The following is a 19,768-nucleotide window of genomic DNA, read 5'->3' on the forward strand; positions in this document are numbered from 1 at the left end:
TTGAAATATTGTCAAGCTCCTCACTTAATTATGGACAGTGAGTCCTGCAAGACTAAACAAGAACTTCACTTTATCTGTTTGTATCTGCCATTTCATGCTTTTTCGTCAATAGACATATAGACTCATGATCATATGTGAGAATGGGGATGTAGATGGATCGATGAATATACTTAAGTCTTGCTCGTTGTGAATTCTGCTACAACAAAACTGCAAAATGTGGTGTAGCCCTCAAAATGAATAAAAGTCAGACCTACCCTCAGTTGCAGGTCTGGGCCTACTGAAAGGCCTTACCCTAAGCACCCCTTAGCCCTAAAAGGCTACAGACACCTAAAAATGAGGCTAGGGCATTTCTTTAATTAAAAAATGCCCTTTAAGGAACCTCTGTTCCTAGGACAAATGAGAAATTAAGTTCCTTAATATATAAAAATTTACTAACAGACTCCAAAAAAGGACCATAAAAGACAAACAAATCTTTAAAAAATGATGAAGGTGCTGTAAGAAGTGCTGCTTCTCAATAAATACAAGATTGGACCAATACCCCAGCTGCATAATTAGGTGGCCTTGCCTCCTTAGGCTCTGCATAAAGGAGACAGGACAGATCACATGTAAAAACTACTAGCTAAAATATCTATATAACACAAAGTTAAAAAATACAACAATTACTAACAAAACGAATAGCATATAATGAAAAATAACGTTTGAAAAACAACATAAGGATTAAATAAACAAAAAACATGCTTGAGCCCGGTAAGAGACCCAGACTGAAACACAACATTGCTTTAACATCTGTTTCATGATTCCATATCACAATCACCTCTCTTCTCACTTGAGGACAAGACTCCAAAGTACTTTTTTCCAGAAATGAACTAGGGGTGGGGGTTGATTTGTTTTCAATCCTATTTTTGTAAAAATTGATCTATTTGTATGAAATGATTACAATAAAATCAATAAAATTAAAAAAAAAGAAAAGAACCATGATCTCAGATTTTGAAGTGGAGATTCTCATCTCATGTTATGAATAGGGACCTTATTTATTTTTCTTGTCTTTCTCATCATCTTTTCACAAGTTTAAGGACTTGTCTTAGGTGTTTGATTAGCCCCTGATTGTGAATCTGACATCAGTTTTATGATGAGAATCTTATTTGAGACGTTGTTAATTTATTTGGGCTATTTTCAATGACATTTTGTTACTTACATGGCAGCTATCTTTGCCAACCTGTCATTAGGACACCTCCATGTTTTCAGGGAGCATGTTCTAAGAGGTCATGAGGTGCTGGTAACAACTTGGGTTAAAATGTCACCCTTTTAGGAACTTCATTTCCAAGTTTGAGGTTTCTAAGCACTGTTTTTTCAATTGTTTCTGTGCTTCTAAAACCAACTTTCAAATAGGTTTTGACTTGGATTTTTGACTTTTGATTGGGACTTACTAACCGTTTTTCCCTCTTTTTTGTTTTCTGACAACATTCTTTCTCCCAGTTACTTTCAAAAATACTCTTGCTATGGTTTTTAACAACATAATAAATTAATGCTCAATCTCACAAAAAGATAAACACAGATAGGACCCTATTCATAAAATCCCAACTGCATCACACTGGTCTATGAACTGTGTCAGTGCATGAAGGACAGCACTGTCTGATGAGGTCAAGAGGACAACAACATGTGTAAGCAGTGGCAATGCAATCTTAGGTTTCCAAACTGGATGCATTTTCTTCTTTGGCTGCAGCTTGATATCCTGTCTATGAATATCAGGAACAGGACAGAAGAACGATGCACCATTAGCAGACTACAACACCCAACCTGAATGGACATAACATCAAGTATCAAATATCCGTCAAATATCTGCATACATGGAAAGGCTGATTGAATGTTCCATAGTCAGGACAGAATCCTCATAGTTTCTTATGGATCTGAAGTTCTGACTGGGCTCAGTCCAAAATTGCTATATGGAACTTCTATGTCTGCTCACCATCCACAAGGGGAAGGTTGAGGATTATGTGTAAAGTCATTTGCGTGATGGGCAAGAGTGGGATGGATCCATTTACACAGCACTACATTTAGTTATACAGGGTAGCCCATGAAAAGTGGCCCGCCTCCACCGAGACAACTGCATTATGTGGTGAAGAGAAAAATGATCAGATTTGGCACTCACATTCACAGAAGATGCTGAAAGTGATCTCCTTGTGTGTCAAAACATCTCTGTTCCCGTTTCAGCATGTTCATGTACACTCTTTGCAATGGGAGTTGTGTCGGTTTGATGCAGGCTACTTTTTTGTTGGCCACCCTGTATTTATGATCCTTGCTGACATGTTTTGAACTAAGTAACGTGGCCATAAAACTCCAGTTCTTCAATGGCTTTCAAGTAATTTTTAATCAAATTTTCCTTCTCTCCTTCTAACATTTAAAGATACCTTTAAAGATTTATTAATGCCTGTAGTCCAGAGTGTAGATTGTAATTTCATGTTGAAGGTTTATTTAAAATTTCAAGGATGAGTAAATCTAGTAGAGGAGGCAGAACCTTTAACTGCAGGAAACCCAAAGTCCAGAAAGGCCTAACCAACAGTTTTAGAGAAATACCATTGGTCTTAGCATTTAAACCACAGCTGAAGATTGATTTTTTAGCATAGTAAACTCTTGTTAATGTTGTACGGTTTGTTCATATTTCTCTCTTGTGTTGCATTTTAATTAATTATAGTAATGAATTTCTCCTGACATTAAGAACTTTTTTTTTCATTCTCTTCTCTTCCCTTCATCAGTGGATGCAATTTTACTGATGACAGACCTGTTTTTAGGTGTCCTCTCTCTTAATATAGTTGCCATTATATGCTTATGATATGATTGTGATTTATATTTTTTGTATAGCACATAGGGCTCTTATGTGGAAAAGTCCTTAATAGGAATAAATTGAACTGTAGAAATATATAGAATTTATTTATGAAGTGGGTGACAATGTAAAACATATGCATTCTTCAGCAGAACAGTCTAGCACAGGGTTTATCAACAGCAGTCCCGAAAAACCACAATGGCTCTAAAGAATTTCTTTATTTAGTGTCAGCATTAAACTGGTATTTTAATCAGAGGGCTTGCTTTAAGCTTCTGTCTGCTTTTCCATAAATCAATAATAATGTTGACTTTTACTGCACTTTGAAATTTAGAAATACACTTACTGTTGCCATGACTTTTACTTCACACAAGTCCCTATATTTTCTATTTTTTTTTTGGTATATTTTAATTCACATTCTTATAAAGATTTTTTTTAATAGAAGGCAATTAACCACAAAAGAGACAATACCTAATCAGATAGTTTGGTGCTATTTTCATTTGTATGTGTTTATAGCTGCTTGGAGGGATTTTTATCTGCTTAAATCAATTTTATTGATTTCCCCAAAAATTAAAATATAGAATAAATGGAATTTCTCAAGAAGCAGAATGATGAAAAGTTTCAAGAATTAGTATATCTGATTGAATATCATGCTCCATGATCAAAAAGAATAGGTTGGAACAAATTAGTCAACCTAATTTAATTAAAGATAATTAAAATGATTATTGGTGCAAGTTTATTTTCTGTATCTATCTTTGTATTGGTTTTTATTTCTTGTATCCATCCACTCATTTTCAGACCTGTTTAATCCAGTTCAGGGGGTCATGGAGTGCTGAATCCTATCCAGGAAGCATCAACAATGAGACAAGTACCAACCCTGGACAGAGTGCCAGTCTACTGCTGTGGTGTATCAAATTAGGTTTCAATTGATTTCTCTTTGTGCGCTCATCAATTTTGAATTGTAACTCTAATTTCCGCTGAATGTTCAAAGACGGCCCTGTTGTTGCTATTAAAACGCCTGAAGTGAATGTGTTTGAATTCATGTGTTTGAATTTGTGTGCATTTTAGTAGTAGAATCTGATCAGGAAAGTGGATTCAGACAGTTAAGAAGAAATATTTTGTAGATAAAAAAAGGTAACCATATCTTATGGAAATGATTTTGCATGGCAGTTTAATCTTTAGAAATCTAATGAAATCTACCTGAATATGTTAAACAAACTGCTTCTTGATACATTGGTTCTTGATAGCAAAGAATGAGACTTTAATGATTTAGACACTACACAACTAATAAAGAATGATGAAAACAAAAAAACATAATTTCATTCAGATGCTGTTTGTTAGCTCAAGGTTTCAGTGTGCTGAGTTTAAATCCTTAGCACAGGCATTGGCTGTGTGTCGTTTGTCACATTCTCCTCATATTTTGTTTGTTTTTCTCTAGATTCTCCAGTTTCCCTCCCAAATCTCAAAGATGTGAATGTCTTTTTAATTATCAATTCTAAATTGGCCCGGCACAAGTAGACTTGTGCATGAGTGTACTTGTCATCCACTCAGTGTTGCCAGGATGTGCTGCATTCCCTCATGACAATGAAAAGAAGAACCACATTTTACACATGGAAAGATAATTTCACTGAAACACAGATTAACAAATTATGATGGAAACAAATGTGTAAAACAAACTTAAGTTCACAGGCATTAACATTGTTTTAGTACAACTATAGGAAGGTATGCATTATTGATAAGTTTATATAAATCCTCTGAAATAAAGTATTTTTCAGTGGAGAATGTAAATTAACAAAACTTTCACATTTCCCTGTAGAATAATGTTAATTATAGTGAAACCTTAATAAAGAAGCAAAACTTAAAAGCTGGGATTTATGTCAAGTATCACGGTATTCATTTAATAGTTGAAACCACACTGTACTTAAAGTAGATTAAAGTCTAAGTATTGGGTTGTAGTTGGTGGTATTCTTATATCACTGAACTTCAGTTAATACCACTGAAAAATAATTTACTTAATCCAGAGGGATTCATAGTTTAATTACAGAGATGAAAATTATCCGTGTGTAATATGTAACCAGAGCAATAACGATGCAGTCCATGGGGACTAAATAACAACAGAACACAAAATAAAATGAAATAAAACCATTCCTTTAAAAAGTCAGTTGTTTATGAAGTATTAAATGCATGCACATATACAAATGTATTATACAAGCAATAAATCATTTAATTTCATCAAAAGGATTTTTTTCAAGACCAGCATAATTAAACCTTTCTCATACCTGCTGTGAGCAAATTGTAAATGTAATTACATTCATGTATATTAACAAAAGGCAATGCAATTGCAAAAAAATGGTGAGTATATAAAAAGATGAATGTTTAATTTGTCTTGCACTTTTCATGGTCTTGCCTGTGATAGAATTTGTCAAGCATAAAATGTTGCCGTTGCCATGCCAAAATTACAAGTAAAGAAAGTATTTTAGGTGAAGTGAGAATGAGAAGTGTGCTTATAATTAAAGTACTGTTGATAGTCTCAAATTAAAATAATTGCCACTATTATAAAGAAGATTATGTAGAAAAGAAATATAAGGAAATAATGAAAAAATAAGGAAAAAACGTTATATCTTTTTAAAGAAACACTAGAAATCATATCATTATTGTTATTATTTGAATCAACACTAATTCCTCCTGAAATGTATGGTTTGAATCTTTCTGCACAAAACTAGTAGAAGACCGATACAAGACAAGGCAGCGCAGATTCTTTTCCCCCAGGAGATTGTGTTCCTTTAATGTGGGTAGTGATATCTGTCACATGTTCTAGACCTCTATGTTGGGTTTTCTATGCTGTGGTGAGCTGGGCCCATAAAATCACTTCAAGAGAGGCCCATTAAATCAACAAGTTGGTTAAGAATGCAAGCTCAGATTTGGGATGCACACTCTAACCATTAGAGGTAGTAGTGGAAAAGATATTGAAGACAAAATGTTGCACATCTTCTCTCTGACAAACTATCATTAAGTACTTTTAGTCAACAAATTGTTCAACAAAAGTGTGTCAAGAAATGCGACTGAGGCCTCTTCAAACCTACAGCAATATGCTTTTACATTGCCTTTGTGAAAGACAACACAAACTTTGCATGTTATATAATGTTTCGGTCATCATTTAGGATTAAATGACAAGCTCCGTGCTGCCTGAAGGATGCCGGCTGTACAGGATATACTAAAAGCAGAGAGACTAGAATCCCTGCTTCATACATCAGAGTCACAGAACAGGGGTCTTACCAGTCAAAACCAAATGCTGTACACACAGCTTCAAAAACCTCTGAAGAATGAGTAGGTTGTAAATCTCATACATGCAGACCTCAAGATGACCAGGCAAAGCGAGACGCTGCGTGTGCCCATATGTCAAGGTGATTGTGAGCAGCTGCACCCACCCATGTGCGGTGCTCTCAAAAAACAAGTAAAAACTGAAAAGTTGTGAATGCATATGTACTCATTCTCTTTGCAATGAAACCCCTAAATAAGATCTGATCCAACCAATTAACTTCAGAAGTCACATAATTAGTTGATTAGAGTCCACCTGTATGAAATGATATTGTCACATCATCTGTCACATGATGCCTGTATAACTAGACCAGTTCTGAAAGGCCCCTGACTCTGCAAACCCACTAAGCAAGCAAGGACTAAGCTGCATTCCAACTAGGTCATCTAGGCCAACTAGTATAGATTAGGGTTGGGTGATAAAAAATATCCCAAACTTTGAATATTCCACAGAACACCACTAAATTCATTATAACAAAATGGAAAGAATATGGCGCCACTACAAATCTGACAAGGCCACCACACCAAAACTCACAGACTGGGTGAGGAAGGCATTAATCAAAGATACAACAAAGACACCAAGGATAACGTTGAAGGAGCAGCAAAGGCCCACAGCAAAAATGGCTGTATCTATCCACAGGCCCAATTTAAGCCGTATACTCGCTTTATGGAAGAGTGGCCAGAAAAAAAAAGACATTGTTTAAAGAAAAAAATAAGGAAACACACTGTAAAAAATTGCCAGGATTTCACAGGTGTTAACTGTAAGTTTTCACAATAAAATACTGTATTCAGAAATTTTTTTGTAATCACAATAAGATACGCTGTCTTCTGTCAAAAGACAGCAAATTACTGTAAAATTGTATTTGGAGAAGACCCCGTTGCATTGTGGGATATTACATGCTCAGAGAGTGGAAGAAAATAGAATAAAATGGCGTTGTAGTGTACTTCGGCACGTGTTACTTATACAAACGGTAATTAACTTAACATTCATTGCCTTTCCCCATTATCATTATAACAATTTCTGTTTTGTATTGTTAGAGAGAAAGTTATGCAGTCATTTTAAGACTTTACCACGGAGTGTATTAGAAACTTACATACTGCGCGCTTTCAGTTTGTACCTTCTCACATTGTTTGAGTACGTGCAGTTTCGTTTAATTTCAGTTTGTGCATTTCTCAATCTACTTTAAATCATGCCTTTCAATATATATTAATGTTTACAGCTGTAATTAGTGATTTCTTTCATAAAATTTAAGTTATAGCATTTTCAAACCATTTCAATTTGTGCATTTTTTTTAACTCGTATCTTATCTTATAGCTTCAGGTCTGCGTTTTCATATTGTTCCAATGTGAGCTTTTTCATATAGTTTTAGTTCATGTATTTTTAAAGTTTTAATTTGTGCATTTTGATAAAGTTTATGTCCTTTTGTTTTAAACTGTGATGAAAGATGTTAGCTCAGGAACAGCATAAATATATATATAAATTAATTTATGGTAAACTCCACAGGCAAAAGTAATACATGGAAGCAAATGTATTGATTTAAGCAGGGTTGATAGAAATTTTACTTCAAATGGTATTTTAATGGCTTCTTACTAGTTTAACTTTTTTTTATAGATACATATTGTAGTTTTTTTTTTGTGTGTGTGTTAACATTTCCCTCTGGGATCCTAACCATATTGCATTTTCCACATTTAAGTTATTGTCAGCTGGTCTGTATTAGAAGAGGCAGTCTTAGCAAAGTATTTTTGACTCTATTAGCCATTAAATAAATTTGCCATTCAATTCACAATGTTCCATTGTAAATTTAGTAAGTGCCAGTATGTCTGTAGTAATGTTACTCAGTTTATTCAACACACAAAGCTGCACAGTAACACTCCCAATTATCATTATCAGTGTGGTGTGCCTACATGTTCTCGGATGTACCGCAAAGCCAGTGTTCTGAAAACACACATATATAGAGACCATAAGGAAGCAGTTCCTACTCTGCGGCAGTACAGGCAGTTCATTACACCTTTAAACTGTGTGGTTCAGTCATGTGAAGTTAAGTGTGATGCTTTGACCTCTCTCATAAAGCATTTAAAATCACACATAAAACAAGGACTGAAAATCAAATGCCCATTCAGAGATTGTGAGAGCATTTTTACAGTTAAGTCAAGTTTAGCCTCGCATATTTCAAGGAAACATAGAGGCTCAGAGGACCTAGATGATTCAATTCTAGATACATGTGTTCCCATGGATCCCTTTGTTGTTCCTAGTCAGACAGATTCAAATATTTTTGATGAGGATGATTGTGAACCAGAAAGGCCACTGGCTGTGGATGAAACTTTGTTTTTACAAAACATTACACTTCTTTATCTGAAATTACAAGCTAAGGTATTGTTACCAGCAAGTACCATACAAACAATCATTGAAGACTTTCAAAATGCCCATGACATTGGACTTTCACATTTACTTAGATTCTGATTGAGAAATTGAAGGCACTTGGAATTCCAGAGGCCACTATAAGTGACATAATTGATGAAATGAACAGGGGGGATCTCCTTAAGATGTATAACAAGGAACTTCTAAGTACAGATCAAAAGAGAAAGACTCTTTTTAAAAAGAATTTCAACTATGTTGAGCCTGTACCCTTGTTTCTGGGCACTGATGAAAATGGCAAAGAATGCTTTGCCCAGTATATACCAATACAAGAGACTTTACTTGCATTGTTCAAAAGCGAGTCTGTAAGAGAACAGTATGCCTTTGCACATTCTCAAGCATCCACTGAAAATGTCTATAAGGATGTTGGAGATGGAGAGGGAATTCAAAGTAATCCACTGTTTAAAACAGAACCTTCTTCTATTGGTTTGATTTTATATCAAGATGCCTTTGAGGTTGTTACAGGAGACAACTTGGGGTCCCATTGTATTGGAGGTTTTCTGGAAAACTTCAGTCGGGCTGATCGTTTTTGCCGCTACTGTGAAATAGATAAAGCAGAATTTATTAAAGAACCATACTTGTGAGGTGCTGTGAGGACAATACAGTCATATAAATGTCATGTTCAGGGTTTAGACCCTGCTGTATCAGGTATCAAGTGTGACTCTCCTTTTAACCAACTTTCTTATTTCCATGTTTGCCAGCCTGGGCTCCCACCGTGTCTAGCCCATGACTTGTTTGAAGGTATTGTGTCGTATGACCTTGCTTTGTTTGTTGGTCATTTAATACATGAGAAGCACTTTACTTACTTGCAATTAAACAGATGTAAGAACCAATTCAAATATCAAGGAAATAATGGCAATGACAAACCTGCAGATGTTTCCCCTGGTAGTGAACGACTAAATGGACATGCAGTTCAAAATTGGTGTTTTCTTGGATTGTTACCTCTCTTGATAGGTGACAGAATTCAAGATCCCTGTGAAAATGAGGTATGGCAACTCCTTTTACAACTAAGAGAGATAGTGGAGCTTGTCTGTGCACCAGCTATCGCAGCAGGCCAAGTAGCATATCTCAAAGTCATAACTGAAGAATATATACACAGTAGGAAAAAGCTTTTCCCTAATCAACCTTTAAGACCTAAGCATCATTATATGTGCCATTATCCTGAACTTATACTCCATTTTGGTCCACTTATTCGCCTTTGGACATTAAGGTTTGAAAGTAAGCACACATTTTTCAAAACGTGTACCAGAAAGCTACACAACTTTAAAAATCTATGCAAAACACTGGCAGAAAGACACCAACTTCTTCAGGCTTACTTGAGTGCAGGCAGCCTGTTCCCTCCAGTTGTACAGGTACACAAGGGTACACAGTTTTTTGTGAATGATTATAATGACAAAATCAGAGAATCTGTTGCCAGTTATAATTTTGAGTCACAGTCTACAGTGGCATGCAATGAAGTGACTGTGAAAGGCACAGCATACAAGAAAGGAATGTTTGTTTTTCTTGGAAGTAGTGATGAAGAACTTTATGTTGGGAAGATTATTCTTGTACTTACTGTCCATGATTCTGCATACTTTGTTACAGAGAAGCATACCTTTGTGAAGTTGAGAGACATAGGTGTCTATTGTAAATTAGGAGTAGTCCAAAAGGATTATGTTTGTATAAAGCAAGATGATTTGCTTGACTACTACCCACTTCCAGCTTATAATGTGTGTGACCTACTGCTAATTGCTCTTCATCATTCCTTTTTAGAAATTGTGTAAGTAGAAAGGATAGATAAATAATGGAGTAGGAAGAGTCTGTGAGGTTCTGTAAAGAACACATATATGTATATAGGACTTTGTCTTTTAAATAACATCTTTGTATTGTGGTGAAAGTATTGTAGAAGGTAACTATATGATTCAGAAATTGCCTTTGAAGATTCCAGCACATTTACTTATAAATGAAGAGTTAAATTTTCTAATGCAACTGAAATCAAACTGAGATAGGGATAGTCTGTAGTTTGTGAATGCTTTCACTTTTCGGACTACTCACTAGTGCCTTAATAAAGCATAAAACCATACAGACATAAAATTGTAGCAAATAACGCATTACTGATAATAAACAAATAATCAAGGGGTTTTATGAATTAATTGGTTAATATTTGACTGTCTGCTCCAAACTCTCTTTTAGAAAATGAGTCAAGACATAAGGGAAGTGGTGCTATCTATCTTGCCAAGCCTCTCAAATGAATCCTTAACATCTCTTCTTGAACGGTTAGAAGAGCTTGGTGTGGAAAGCAGGGAAGACCTTGCTTTTGTACAAGAGAAGGATCTGGAGAAATACATTAGGCCAATCCAGTGTCGCAAACTGTTAAACAGCATTAAAAATGAAGGTAAATATATATTTTGATAACTGCCATTGGTAAGCTGAACAAATAACACTGAAGTTCAAAGATTATTGAAGGGTGAACTCATTGACCTGAAAAACACAATCATGTCTTTTTCTTACTAGTGTTCTTCATTCTGTTTCTTTCCATATAATATATTGAACAGAAAGAATGTAATTTATCATAATTAATTTAGTGTGCTGCTTTTTTGTCTTCCTTCCACTGATCTTTTTTGCTATCATTTCTAGGACTTGTAACAGTTCAAAGTGAACTGGATGCTACTGCCTCTTCATCCCTCTCATCAAGACCTGTGAGCACTCCACTCATCCAATCTTCTAACTACCCAAGCACTTCAAACTCCTCTGTTTCTTCATTCCCACATCCTGGCAGGCCATGGTATGCAGAGTTCCAAGTCAATTGGAATAGGATGCCAGCAGCAATTCAAAAAGCAGTGGCAAATCAAACAAGACCATCACCAGGGGACAGAAAAGATATGGTGAAAGCAGTGGTGGATCAGATGCTTGAACACGATCTTAACCCAACTAGAGCAATGTGTCACAGCGTAGTCCGACGAATTGTAAGGGAATACCCAAAAAGTTTTGCGGATGTTGGAAAAAAAGGAGACATGGTTGGAGAGGGCTGCCACTCTCTTCTTCAGCAAATTAAAACAAGAGTGGAATATAAAAACAGAAAAAATACTCTTGCAAGGCAACGCAGAGAGAGAAGGTCCCACACTAATGCAGCAGGGGAGGCAAGAGGCCCTGTAGATCAGTATGGATGTGTGACGTGGTGTCCTGTAGAACTGCCAGCTGGAGAAACGGAGGCATCATTAGATGACATGAAAATGCAGCTACTTAAAATCTTCTCAGAGTTAGGGATGAGTGGAGCAGAAAAAGCTGAACCTCTTATGGAGAAGACCTATATCCTCCAGCGCCGATACCTTAATGGAGTGCCTGCACCACACATTGCACAAGTTCAGAAGGAATGGCCTTTCCTTTTCTCTCAAAGATGTCTTTTCTCCCACTTTAAGCTTCTAACAGACATCTCTATCCTCAGCAAGCTGCAAGAGGCACTGGACAATAAAGGCAGTACAATTATAAAGTTCTGCCAGGAACTAAGCCATCATTCAGGAATTAAGGATGTCCTGTCTAAGTTTGAACCAGAGGTTTCAGTTAAGGCTGCATGTGTCCTTCTCCTCCTGATGGCATACTTTAAAGAGCCCAAGGATGCAATCCTACTTCAAGCAGATGTAAGTAATTGTTTTAGAGATAGAAAAGTGAGTTTTGCTTACAATAGACCAGGAACCCAACTGGCATTGAAAATTTTAGTTTTTATATTTTTCTAAAATCAATGCCTTGAAATTTTAGAAAATGAATATGGTATCTTGAGGAGTGCTGGATGTGCTTGATTTTTATATAGCAGTAAATGTTCAGTATTCTATATGAAGAACTAGTTTGACAGAAACAATGAGATGAATATGATGGCTCAACTCAACCTGACCAAGAGTAAAAAAAGGCAGGTGCCAATGCTGGAACTCGGGTAGACAATATAGTATATTAACTTTCATACTTGTATTCATACACTCTTAATCTCCCATGTAGACACATAGTTCTCTGACTACTGAATTTTAGTAAAATACACATTGCTAAATCTAGAATTGTGAATCACTGGGGTCAAAGGATTTTCTTCTGCCATCATTTTTACTCTTCACTAAGGGATATACAGTATACACTGTACATATATCCAGCATATGTTAAAGTTATGTATTACTGTATTTTACAGACATGTGCCACAGGCGCTGATGTTCAGAGGACAATGATGCTACCAAGCACTCCCCGCTTGATTATACAAGGTAATGTTAACAACACATGTAGCTTATAGTGTCAGCAACTTTAGTAATATCTAAACCTGTATTACCTTCTCATATATGTTTTGAAGGGTTCCATGACAACTCCCCACCTTAGTCAATTCCCCACATTCCCAACTCCCCACAATTACAATTCCCCACATCACAATTCCCCACATTGCAATTCCCCAAATTCACAATTCCCCACGTCCACAACTCCCCACATTGGGATAATATTTATTATAACCATAGACTAATGTACTATATAAGACAGTCCATATAATGATACAAAAGCGTGCCCTCCGTTTCCCCACATCGAGCATTATTTTATTTAAAAACGCTACTTGTTAATAAATATGTAAAAATACATTATCCAAGCATGCATTTTTATATACAATTTGCCTTTTAAAAATTTGAAACAGGTAAGTTGAATTCTATTATTTTTTGAATCTTTCTTAAAACATGCTAAAACGTAACATTTTTGATTTTTATCTTTTTTAAATTACCAAAATTAAAGTTCTCAAAAATAATAGACTCTACTTATGGTGTAAAAATAAAAACACGAAATAAATCAAATAAAATTCTTCTCGCGCCTTACAACGTATCTACGTGCTCCGCGTCGCGCGCACCAAGTTTGCACGTTTGATAGTCTGTAGCGAACTTACCCTAGTCGGGAGTCCGAAAGTGGTGTCGCCATCTACATTCGGGGCTACGATAGGTACCACGCATTGGTATACCCCCTGTGTTTCTGCTATTTTGCCACAGTCTGAGTTGACTGTTGACGAGGTAAGACCGCTATCAGTTTAATTTTGATTTAGATCTGGAGATCTTAAGATCTTCATGTATTTGCGCAGTTGTTGATTGCCTACACAAATTCAATGGGCAAATCACTAAGTGATTTGCCCATTGAATTTGTGTAGGCAATCGGCAGCATCTGCATTTATCTTTTAATATTAATAAAATTGCAATTGCTACTAGCTGTTTAATTAATAAAATTACAGTACATATTTACAGTATTTTATTTTTAATTTTAAAGCCTACCCTACGCAAAAATGGAGTTTTACTTGAGTGAGAGGGGAGGAAAGGTCTTGGGTTTTCAGGGACATGAGTACATCTTCCACAGAAAAATCAATGGCACTGTACACTGGAGGTGCAGGCACTACAGAAAATTCAACTGCCATTCAAAAATAAGGACCATTGATGATGAAAACCATGAGGTTACTGCTGAACCAACTGAACACTCACATGATTCTTTCCCACAGAAAATCAAAGCCAATGTGGCAATGCAGATGATGAAAGAAACAATGAATTCTGTTGGGGCCAATCCAAGAAATGTGATGGGAACAGTTCTTCAAGAGATGAAATTATCTCAGGAGGTAAAAGCCCACATGCCAAAAAAGTCTTCCATTGAGAGAACTCTGAACAGAGTCAAGAAAGCAGGAGGAAATCACATCCCCAATCCAGTCACTGCACAGTTTGAGATCCCAGAGCAATACAGGGAAATAATTCTTCATGATTCAGGAGAAGAAGATCCTGAAAGAATTCTTGCAATTGGTGACAGAGAACTTATGGATCAGCTGCAGAAAGACACAATCTTTGGAGATGGAACTTTTGACAAAGTGCCTGCCATGTTTTATCAGCTCTACACTTGGCATGCAAAAATTGGCAACTCCTATCCACCATGCATCTACTTCCTCCTTAAAAAGAAAGATCAGCCCACCTACAATAGGATGTTTGAAATCTTGAAGCAACTGCTGCCCAACCTGTCCCCACAGACAATTCTTCTGGACTTTGAAAAGGCTTGCATTACTGCTGCCCAAACTGCCTTTCCAGAGGCACAGATCAAAGGCTGCTTCTTTCACCTTAACCAAAGTCTTCTAAGAAAAATTGGGGCCCTTGGATTGAAAACAGTTTATGATGATCAAGAGCGGCTGCCAATGAGATTCAAGATGAGGTCACTTGCAGCTTTGGCATTTGTGCCAGTGGAGGATGTCAGAGGCCTGTTCAATGACTTGATAGCAGAGTTCCCTGATGAAGACAACTACAATGACCTTCTTGCCTACTTTGAATCAACCTACATTACTGGAGTAAGAGGCAGAGATGCAGTGTTTCCCATTAGAATCTGGAATCACTTTGAAGCTGCTGCTACTGGCCTACCAAGAACAACAAACTGCTGTGAAGGATACCACAATTCACTGAGAGCCCTGTTTCACTGCAGTCATCCAGGTGTGTGGGATCTTCTGGAAGGTCTGAAGAAGGACATGGCCATCCACAGCAAGACATTGGCTGATGCAGATGATGGCAGACCACAGCCAAAAAGGAAGAAGTATGAGACCCTAAATAGCAAAGTAATTGAGGCTGTCCAAGGGTATGCCAATCAACAGGATAAGATTAAGTATTTGAGAAAATTGGCCAACATGCAGTTTCCAAAGTAACCTTTGTGTTTAGTAGTTTCTGTGTACTTTAGTCATTCTTGTCAATTATTAATAGTTTTTGTACTGTACATTTAGTTTAATGATTTTCTTTTATTAGATAAACCTGTACAGTGGAATTATTAGCAAATGGAATAGGACCTTATCTAATTCATTATTTTGTACCAAGCATATTTTGTATTAAACTCATTTGTTCATTTGTGTATATCAGTTACTTGTATTTTGTAATCAGTAATGCATTTCAATAAATTGTCATGAAATAAAACTTTTGGAGATTAATTACTACTATTTGCATTTTAGAATTCCTTCATTATATTATTAATTCAGTGCACTCCATATTATCCCAATGTGGGGAGTTGTGGAAGTGGGGAATTGCAATGTGGGGAATTGCAATGTGGGGAATTGTGATGTGGGGAATTGTAATTGTGGGGAGTTGGGAATGTGGGGAATTGACTGATGTGGGGAATTGTCTGGCCACCGTTTTGAAGGTCTGTGCAGCTGCTCTTTACTTTGCAAAGACCAGAAAAACAGCATGCAGACCTATGATTCCTTTCTGCTTTTATGAGTAATACACTAAGACCCTGTGTCAGCAACCCATTCCTTTCACACTGTTGTTCATTAAGAATTCCACTTCTTTGCATAAGTACATGATGATTATCTTTATTTCAGATGACATGATGAAGCCTAAAGCCTGGATGTTGTCAATTGAAGGACAAGTGGTCATGGGACCACATCATGACTTTGTCAATGGTATTGCTACAATCTTCGCAAGTTATTACAACCTTAACTTGCAGTATCCTGACGATGCCTCATCCACATTGGAGTTTATCCAAAGGTAAACTAACACACTAACATTGTAGATAACACTTGTCCTTTTAAAGAAGCAAGGATAATAGTGAGACTAGTAAATCACCACAACATTGTTAAAATGGCAGATAAATCATGTTTGGCTTTCCTACTTAGGAGGAGTGTTAGGCATCAGTATTCTGTAAAAAGGAACAGCATTTAATGTCTTTTGAAAAACAGTGTGAAAAAGCTCAAATAAAACTGATAGCTTCTATGTTTTGTTTACAGGTGTTTTTTGGGTATTAACCCAGAGTCGGGCTCAAAATCAAAAAAGAAACACGGACACATCAACCAACAAGTCTGCACACTTCTGAGGAAACTAATTGATTTTGAATGGATGTCAATGTAGACATTATTTTCTAAAAGGACTCCTAATAATTTAAAATTGATTTAAAATGTTTTAATCCCCTGTTTTGTCTCAGTTTAATTTCTATCTTACTGTCTTTAAAAATGTTAGACTGCTTTGTAATTACATTTTTGTTTTTTAACATTATTGTTAAAATGCTAAACACTGAAGTTCAATGTCTTTAATTTAATTTCTTAAAATATACCATTTAAAAGGAGACATGGTTTCAGAATTATTGATTGATTTTCTGCACTTGACCCTTTCAGATGTCTGCATATCTGGAGAAAGTAGCATATATTTACAAATAATACAGTATTGACTACTAGATAACTACTAGACAGCCCATAATAACTGCGGGCACTGTGGTACAGTATGTGGCAAGTTGTTTACTACAGATGATATTAGATATACAGTAAAAAATGTTTTTGTTTATTGTACATATACTTACTGTATGTGAGGTTTAGGACATTTTGTTTGTGCAATTTAAAAAAAAAAAAGTTGAACTGCCTGTTAAGACTTTTATTGAATTTAGAAGTGTATACTTGAGGTATTCTGTGCATTTAACTTTTGAAGAAACACTGCTGAATAAATATGCAAAACACATAATGTGTTTTTGTTTTTATTTTTGTTTAACTTTATTAATTTTCAATAATTTAAAGATTATATGTGTTGCAAAGTGACTGATAAAAGTCTAATCCTGAGTACAGGGACACTGATGGAAACAAATTTTGTACAAACATCATAAAGAAAACCACAAATGCAAGGAACAAGTGAACAAGTAGTGAGGTGGACAAGGGGACTTTAGAGACCTTCAGAACTCAACTTGATGTAAATTTGGGGAAATTTGGTAAATAGGATGGGTGATCAAGGTTGTTTTAATGTCCTTTGCAGTATTTAATATTGTTATTGCAACTGTAAATTTACAGTAAATTACTGGCTACTGAGTTGAATTACTTTTACAGTTGCCATGTAAAAATAAAGTAGATTAATGTAAACTGAAAATGGTTAATTACTGTAATTCAACAGCAACATACTGCTACATCTCAGTAATTTTGTTGCCCAGTTTACTGTGAAGTCACAGTGTGGTATGGTAATTTTATTGTAATGTACTGTAATATGATACAGTAAAATACTGTAAAAGTAATGCAACTAGTAGCCAGTAATTTATTGTAAATTTACAGTCAAATTTTTTACAGTGCATGTTTGGAATTTCCCAATAGCATGTAGCAGTCTCCAACAAAAATATGGAAGAAGGTTCTCTGGTCAGATGAGACTAAAATTTAACTTTTTGTCCTTCATGGGAAATGTCATGTGGGGCTCAAATCTAACACTCCTCATCATACCATGAATACTATTACAACAGTGAAGCATGGTGGTGGCAGAATCATTCTGTGGGGATGCTGTTTATCAGCAGGGATAGGAAAACTGTTCTGGATTTAAAGAAAGATGGATGGCACTAAATACAGGGCAGTTCTTAAGGAAAGCATATGACTTCATGATTGCTGTACACCAACACAACCCATCTAACCTGAAAGAGTTTTGACTTGAGGGATGGGTGAAAATCCCAGGGCCTAGATGTGCTATACTACATTCCCCTAAAGACATGCAGCTGAAAGGTGGCTCTACAAAGTATTGACTTTGGGGGGTGATTAACTATGCACACTCATGATTTCTGTTTTAGTCTAACTTATTGTTTGTACAAAAATAAAAAATATTTTGCATCCTCAAAGGGGTAGCCATGTTGTGTAAATCAAATGGTGCTAAATCCCCAAGAAATACATTTTAATTCTACGCTGTTATACAACAAAACAGGACAAACATTGAGATGAATAATTTTGCAAGACACTGTATATTTTTTGTGTTTTATGTATTGTAAACATTGCAGAATGAGTAGAGCTATTTAAGCATCCCACTCTAACTCTCTTTACTTCATGAGTGAATCACTAATCTTTACCTTAATGCTTCATTTTATAAATTATACTCCTTTGACACCTCCTCTTTGTCTCTGTAGACAAGAAACATTGGTACCGTTTGATAATCACGTATTGTGTCTTCCTTTCTTATCGGCTTTTCTTATCTTTGACTTTTTGCAAGACTAGCAAGGCAACACCTTTCCATTGTTTAAAACTCAATATATAAAGGACACTATGCTCATAAAAACAGCAGTCACAATGCATGCTGAAATGTGCAGTTTATTTGGATGCTACTCCAGGAAGGTTAATTTGCAAAGAAAAAAAATGCAGGTATAGTACACCACAGCCAATATATTTTAAATAATTATGAAGCACAGTGTTAAAAAGGTCCAAGTACCTTATCTAGCCAATACACCTTGCATTTGACAGCCTGTCGGAGGTGCTTACATAAGTCACTGAAACCAGTGTGCCTAAAAGAAAAATACTGTATATCTGATTTTTAAAATATTTTTACTTTTATTCATTTGACTGTGATGGAAACAGTGAACTGCTAAATTAGAAAAAGGAAGAAATAAAAAACAGAATTTTATTTGAAAATTATCCTGAGATTTTTTTAATTCAAGCTTAATTTGTATTTCTATCTTTGTTTCTTTCAGATGGTTTTTGAACCTTGTGTGTCCAAGTTCACTTCAGTTTTTTTTGTCTCTGTGCTTGTTTAAAAAAGGCAGTAATAAATTGATGCCTCAAAGAAGAAGTTACCAAAGCTGTTCAGACAAATGTCAAATAATGTTATCATTATTTATTGTGGAAGGACGATACAATGACTAACTCAGCTTTTTGATTTTCTGAAAGTAAAAGCATGATGTAAAAGACTGTGTGATCTTTTAAATATTAACTTAGGAATTTTTACATTTTTGATCATTTTTTTTATAATTGGATAAACTGGCATGAAAGAAAAGATCATAGTACTTTTGTAATTTTCATTTTTCAATTGTGTACTTTAAATTCAACTTTAGAGCTTAAGAATGAACTTTTCGTAATATATCATGCCTCAGAAGATTAGTAATTACACTGTACACATATACTAGGTTGCACTAATGAGATAATGACAGTATTTCAAAAGGGATATGCACAAATTTAATCTTTCAAGTTCTGCTACCAGGAAAAGCAAAGATTATAAACTGTACATTTGCTTTTCCCATTTTGCAAATCATATTTATAACCAAAAATATGCAGGTGAGTCAAAGGAAAAGGTTCAAATTGCACTAGACATTCTAAACAACAAACTATTGTCATGTAAGTTGGCAGAATTGCTAGGAACAACATTATGAGTGCACAGCAGGTGGAAGAACAGTGCAGATGAGCTACAGTACATGATGTCATAGTAGAAGTATAAAGATGGTGGCTCCACAAGAAACATTCACCAAAGAGGAATAGTGTTCTGTCATCCGCTTTTTGAGCAATGACG

At 35.7% G+C, this 19,768-nt stretch overlaps 1 protein-coding gene across 1 annotated transcript; it reads left to right on the plus strand.

The window, feature by feature from the left end:
* Nucleotides 1-6,949: 6,949 nt before the first annotated feature.
* LOC114651915 (uncharacterized) lies at nucleotides 6,950-16,993 on the plus strand. The gene is made up of 6 exons (XM_028801999.2): nucleotides 6,950-7,104; nucleotides 10,722-10,923; nucleotides 11,166-12,166; nucleotides 12,700-12,769; nucleotides 15,865-16,030; nucleotides 16,270-16,993. The coding sequence occupies exons 2-6, from the start codon at nucleotides 10,725-10,727 to the stop codon at nucleotides 16,388-16,390; spliced, it is 1,557 nt and encodes a 518-aa protein (XP_028657832.1). The 5' UTR covers nucleotides 6,950-7,104; nucleotides 10,722-10,724; the 3' UTR covers nucleotides 16,391-16,993.
* The last annotated feature ends 2,775 nt before the right edge of the window (nucleotides 16,994-19,768 follow it).

This window comes from Erpetoichthys calabaricus, chromosome 5, assembly GCF_900747795.2.
Source record: "Erpetoichthys calabaricus chromosome 5, fErpCal1.3, whole genome shotgun sequence".
In the NCBI taxonomy this organism is placed as follows: Eukaryota; Metazoa; Chordata; class Cladistia; order Polypteriformes; family Polypteridae; genus Erpetoichthys; species Erpetoichthys calabaricus.